This window comes from Eurosta solidaginis, chromosome 2 (genome assembly GCF_040869045.1).
Source record: "Eurosta solidaginis isolate ZX-2024a chromosome 2, ASM4086904v1, whole genome shotgun sequence".
Taxonomy (NCBI): domain Eukaryota; kingdom Metazoa; phylum Arthropoda; class Insecta; order Diptera; family Tephritidae; genus Eurosta; species Eurosta solidaginis.
Window position 1 is genome coordinate 44,129,366 of NC_090320.1, and position 6,637 is coordinate 44,136,002.

The 6,637-nt window shown below is 37.3% G+C and overlaps 1 protein-coding gene across 1 annotated transcript; it reads right to left on the reverse strand.

Annotated features, from left to right (window-relative positions):
- Positions 1 to 1,491: 1,491 nt before the first annotated feature.
- Positions 1,492 to 3,166, reverse strand: LOC137242084 (dnaJ homolog subfamily C member 28). The gene is made up of 2 exons (XM_067769456.1): positions 2,838 to 3,166; positions 1,492 to 2,776 (listed from the first exon to the last, which is right to left on the reverse strand). Exons 1-2 carry the CDS (start codon positions 2,940 to 2,942, stop codon positions 1,796 to 1,798), a joined length of 1,086 nt encoding a protein of 361 aa, XP_067625557.1. The 5' UTR covers positions 2,943 to 3,166; the 3' UTR covers positions 1,492 to 1,795.
- Positions 3,167 to 6,637: the final 3,471 nt, after the last annotated feature.

Here is a 6,637-nt window from a genome sequence, read left to right on the forward strand (position 1 = left end):
TGAAAAAAGCCGAGGCTCCAGTCTCACGGTCGCCATATAAAAGTTCATTGTATGAACCTCCGAAAAATGGATGTGCTCTTGCACGTCGCAACGCACTCCACATAAAACAAACGTAGTCGTTGTCAGGTTTTTAATAATTTATTCATTCATGTTTTTAACATATAATAAATGTTCTTTTCTTTAAACTGTGTACTTTTATTTTTACGAGCTTTTAGTTTCACAAAACGATTTTACTTTTACTTAGTTTCGTTATCTCGTGTATGTCCAAATTTATATTGAAATATCAGAGCCGAATTGCTCTGTGTTAAAGTTGTTCCACACCCGTGGGTAGACAACGGGTGTTGCGGTGACACAGGGTGACATTTTATTATTTATTATGGCTCTGTTATAACAGTTATAAATGCTGTGACGTCGGATGAATTAGAGGTACCCATAGGGTTACCTCAAGGCTCAGTATTGGCACCTATATTATTTCTTATATACATAAATGACATAGTCAATGCTATCGAAGATTGTGAAATCAGATTTTTTGCGGATGATGCATTAATTATGATAAGTGAAAATAATATTAATACTGCACTTGCCAAAATGCAAAATGAACTAAATAACTTGTATAAATGGTTGTGTGGTAATAGACTGAAACTAAACATAAATAAAACTAAATATATGATAATAACAAGGAGGAATATCAATGAGGATGATATAGCCGAGCTAAAAATAAATGATGAAATCATACAAAGAGTTAACAGTATAAAATACTTAGGAATAATAATTGATAATAAACTCAAATTTGAAGATCATATAAATTATACAATTAAAAAAGTTGCTAATAAAATAGGAGTGACGCAGAGAACAACTAAATTCATTCAAGAAAAGTAAAAAGTAATCTTATATAAATCAGTTATAGAACCGAACTTCGTGTACTGCCCGTCCATTCTATTCATAATATCGGATAAAGAAGTAGACAAAATCCAAAAGCTTCAAAATAGATGCATGAGATTTATTCTTCAGAAACCTAGAGATACACGAACGGCTGACATATTGAAGACTTTAGACTGGTTAAGTGTGAAACAAAAGATTTTTTTCCACTCCATGAAATTCATATTTAATATCAAACATGGAAATGTACCTGAGTATTTAAATAAAAATATAGCATTAGTTGAGCAAACTCACAACATAATTACGAGGAGCAAACATAATTTCAAATTGCCGTTTTTTAGTACTGAAATTGATCAACAGAACATTTTCTACAAGGGTTTGAAAAGTTACAATGATCTGCCTATGGATAGTTGCTCTGTTGCTCTGTTACACGCTGGCAACCACTTTAATCAATTTGGTATTTTAGTCGCCTCCTACGACAGGCATCCCTACCGCGGGTATATTCTAAGCCCCTAACCCCCTGGGCAACTGTCCTGAAGACGTAGTGCTTGGTTGATATATATCTGTTTTGAATAAGGCTTTGCTGCTGAAGGTTTGTACGATTTATTGCCATTTCTGCATTACACTGTCTAGCACTAAGCACCATTTGAAATTTAGCGTCTCAACGAATCTGCCCTAAGCACCGAAATAGCTTCAACTAATCTATAGAAATCGCTTTTTTCTCCCCCTCAAACGCACATGCAATTGCTGGTAAGCTTAGTAATACTTTCTGATGTTTATCAAGTATACATAAATAAATGTAAAATTTATTTTAGATATTTGAACAATAATTAAAACATATCACCATAGCCTTCGGTGGCATAACATCACATATAAAAGTAAAAAGGTTAGCTTAAATTCAATTTTTAGCTCCTTTTCAAAACAGTGAACGAATTAAAGAAAATAAATCAGCATTTGTTTCTTTTCGACCACTTTTTGTCTCCGGCGCTGGCTGCTTTTGCGGCTTAAAATGTTTTAGTGCATTTGGATCGTTAAGAAATTTTTCAGCTATTGTATCAATATTTAATCGGAATAACTGATTTTGCAATATGGGTACAATTAAATTATATTTATCTATATTTTTATTTATATCATTAATATTAGCATCGTAACTACGCAGTACTACCTGCCACGCCTCAAGCTCTTCATCATTCGTGAATGGGTAATCACCAAATAAAGCACGTTCGGCACGCAATTCGTCACGCAAACGCTGCACAGCCTCACGTATCTCACGTTGCAATGTTATCCATTCGGGTGTAAAACCGTTATCAATTAATATTTTGTTTAATTTGTGTGTCGTAAAATCTAAATAGGGATTTTGTGTTTGTGCGCTACTCAAAGGCTTACCAGCACATTTGAGATTATCGAAATCACCCTTTGCCATCGCTTCCTGTATAAGATCCTCACAAACACGATCAAATCCGTATTTCGTTTTGATTGCATGACTCTTATAGAATGTACCTTTTTGCATGATGCTTCCCTCGCTCGCTTGCCATTTTTCAATACGATGACTTAGTACACGCTCCTGAGCTTTCATTGCTTTAATTTGTTGATATTGTTTTTGTCGTTGGTAAGGATTACCAACACCGTAACCATCATAGCTAAGATATTGCCGATGTTGTGGTGCTGTGTGTTTGATATCAAATACTTCCTCTTCCTCATCCTCAAAAATATTGCGCCGATTCTTAGCGAATTTTTCTTGTAACACTTTAAAGGCCTCGTCAACGTCCTTAAATCTTTCAGCACTCGCTTCTGGTAGTCCAGAGTCAGGATGAACTCTCTTTACCAAATCGATATATGCACTACGTACTGTGTTCTGATCGGCCCCTTCATTTACACCCAAAATACGAAAACATTTCTGTGACCCGAGTAATGAGTTTCAAGCACTACATGTAAGTATTACAAATCAAAGTGCTTACCTTATACAAATCTGCACGCTTTATATGCATTTCGCTATATTGTACCACGGCTGTACGCCAACAAAGTCTTGGTAGTAACCTGAGATGGCCCCATAGCGGCAACATTTTAACAAATCTTTTCACAAAATATTTTTCTTTTTTTTTGGTTTTACCAATTCACCAATTACTTTGTTTTACTGGGTATAATAAGGACTTTTATTTATATAAAACGATCAAAATTTCAACGAATATTGCACACTTTTCACCAAATTCGTTTGTATTCAAATACATCTGAATTTCTTTCCCAATTGAATAAACCTTTTTTAAGCCCAGCGTTGTATTTTGCGCAAATCAAAACACAAACAGCTGATCGCTCCTGATGGATGCCATGTTCAACCAAAAAAAGCTAATACTTTCGTGGTAAAGTTCGGCACATCACTTGGCCACAATTAAATAAATGCTGCATAAAGGTTCATGCACATTATACGACGCGACATGAAGCGACAAAATATTCTTTGCACAAATATCGAAAAAAAAAGATGTTGCAGGGACGAAAAATCGTGTGAAGCAAGCTTCAAAAAATTCTAGTAGGCCACATTCACTACTTACCACAGCAGAATTTGTTAAACTACCACTGTCTGTATTTGTTATTTAACAATTATTTGTACACTTTTTATTCAGTTATGTGTTCAGAATATTAACTTTTACTCTCTAAAACTCCAAACATTGTATTTCTGTGCTCAAATTATGTTAAAAATTGTGTTACAGTTTTTGGTGTGGTGAAAGTGACCTACTAGAATTTTGTTACGCTCCGCTTCTTTTCCCCGAAGTTTGCGCCTGCAACATCTTTTTTTCGATAATCTTTGCTTTGCATGTATTCTTATGGAGCCACGCACACTTACCGACAGCCGAACGACACGACACGACAAAGTGACTAATTAGGCAAAAAAAATGCCGCGAATATTTTTTCGGAACGTGTCGCTACATATCGCGTCGTATAATGTGCATGAACCTTAACAGCAAAAATTATATAAACTGATGTAAAAAAGTAATGTTCCATAACAACAATATAAAGGGCTAATTAAACTTCCTTAACCCTAACGCCATAGTTGTAACCATATCCATAACCATCTCCAATGTGATCGATTAATGGGGCCTTAACCTAAAAATCGTGACAATTTCATAAAAATGAAGAAAACGCAAAAAATTACAAAAATATTACAAAAAAAAAAATAGTTCTCTTAGTCATAACGTGTCCAAAACAATGAATAAAATCTATAAAAAGTTATTAAATTCACCAACTTAAATATTTTTTGGTTATGGATATGGCGAGAAACCAAAAACCAATTGGTTGGCTATGGTATGGTTATGACGTTAGCATTATGGTATGGCACAATTAATCGATTTCATTGATTTCCATAAGGTAGGTTCGATGAGCTGTTTCATCTGGTTATGCCTATATGGTTATAAGTTACCATTAATTGGGAATTTAAACAGTGAAAATAAGAACAACTACATAGCAAATATGTAAATAGGGAATATGAGACACAAAGAGAAAGAGCGCAAAAAAGGGAACTTTCCGGGAAGGCTGTTAGTGAAAAGTGTAGGCAGGGGGTGAAAATAATGGCGAGGTAACTTTTGTTGCCAATGTGTTGGTTTCATTTTGAGTTTGCCATCTCCTTTTGACAATCCCATCGATCATGCAATGAAATAAATAAAATCAGCTGATGAGATGATAATTGAGCCATGCTTTTTCCTTTCACCACGTCTGGCTGTCAAATTGAGGACAAGATGTGAAGAAGAATGGCCGATTATGTCACAGAAAATATCATGGCGGAACCATACAAGGTGGTAGCATGGTGACATTCCTACAAACATAAATAAAAGTTCTATGTACTTTGTTTTTGCAAAGCTGCCGCACAACGCACAAATTTGCTTGATGGTTACCATAGCAACGGGTAGTTGTGTGCGTATCGGGCGATGTCGTGCTCACACGTATTTGTTGTCGGCTTCGCGTTGATGAAAATCAAAATTTTTAGATTTTTTCGCTTGACAGCTGGTCTATTTGATCGTGGCCGACGTGGTTGACAAGCATTAATGTGTTAGTTTTGTGAGAACGTGCAACAATGAGCAACTTCGCGGAAGAAAAAGATTTTACGTTGCGGTTTATTGAAACCTACGAATGCAAAGGTCGGATGGAAAAAAAAATTGCCAAAAATCAGATAATTTTCTTAGTGGCTTAAGATTAGCATCTTATTATATTAAACTTGAATAAGCTACAAAACTGCATACTCGAAAAATTTCTTAGAAAAAAGTTCAAAAATTTTTATGAAAATTCGCAAAATTTACAAGCAATAAAAAATCGTTATCCGATCACATGTTTACGTCCGCACGCTACGAATTTTCAATGCAAATGGCACTTGATGCTTTATGCTTGTGCGGTGGCCAGGCAAGCGACAATCACCCGATACGCACACAACTACCCGTTGCTATGGTAACCATCAAGCAAATTGTGCGTTGCCCGGCAGCTTAAAGCTGGAGGCGGCACCAATAATCGATTGCATTGATTCTCATAAGGTTGGTCGAATCAGCTGCTAAAAGGTTACCGATACGGTTACCGATAAAGCACCAATGTCTCCAGCTTAAAGCTGGAGTCATTGGTGCCGTATGTCGTATCGCTGTATCCGTATCCCTAACGTAATCAGCTGTTTATCGTTACGACGGTAAACCAAAAAGCCGGAGTCATTGGTGCCGTATGTCGAATCGCTGTATCCGTATCCCTAACGTAATCAGCTGTTTATCGTTACGACGGTAAAGCCGGAGTCATTGGTGCCGTATGTCGTATCGCTGTATCCGTATCCCTAACGTAAAGCTGGAGTCATTGGTGCCGTATATCGTATCGCTGTATCCGTATCCCTAACGTAATCAGCTGTTTATCGTTACGACGGTAAACCAAAACCCAATTGGTTGGCTACGATACGGTTACGACCTTAGCGGCACCAATAATCGATTGCATTGATTCTCATAAGATTGGTCGAATCAGCTGTTATAAGGTTACCGATACGGTTACCGATAAAGCACCAATGTCTCCAGCTTAATCAGCTGTTTATCGTTACGACGGTAAACCAAAACCCAATTGGTTGGCTACGATACGGTTACGACTTTAGCGGCAACAATAATCGATTGTATTGATTCTCATAAGGTTGGTCGAATCAGCTGTTATAAGGTTACCGATACGGTTACCGATAAAGCACCAATGTCTCCAGCTTAACCAAAACCCAATTGGTTGGCTACGATACGGTTACGGCCTTAGCGGCACCAATAATCGATTGCATTGATTCTCATAAGGATGGTCGAATCAGCTGTTAAAAGGTTACCGATACGGTTACCGATAAAGCACCAATGTCTCCAGCTAAAAGCCGGAGTCATTGGTGCCGTATGTCGTATCGCTGTATCCGTATCCCTAACGTAATCAGCTGTTTATCGGTACGACGGTCAACCAAAGCCCAGTTGGTTGGCTACGATACGGTTACGACCTTAGCGGCACCAATAATCGATTGCATTGATTCTCATAAGGTTGGTCGAATCACCTGTTAAAAGGTTACCGATACGGTTACCGATAAAGCACCAATGTCTCCAGCTAAACCCAATTGGTTGGCTACGATACGGTTACGACCTTAGCGGCACCAATAATCGATTGCATTCATTCTCATAAGGTTGTTCGAATCAGCTGTTAAAAGGTTACCGATATGGTTACCGATAAAGCACCAATGTCTCCAGCTTAAATCCGATAGCCCAATGTCATAATCGTACTGTGCGGA

Bases quoted from the DNA above. Each gene is read 5' to 3' on its own strand.
- LOC137242084 (XM_067769456.1), bottom strand. From the start codon at position 2,942: ATGTTGCCGCTATGGGGCCATCTCAGGTTACTACCAAGACTTTGTTGG. The intron at 2,777-2,837 runs GTAAGCACTTTG...CTCGGGTCACAG, and splicing joins AGCGTGCAGATTTGTATAAG to AAATGTTTTCGTATTTTGGG.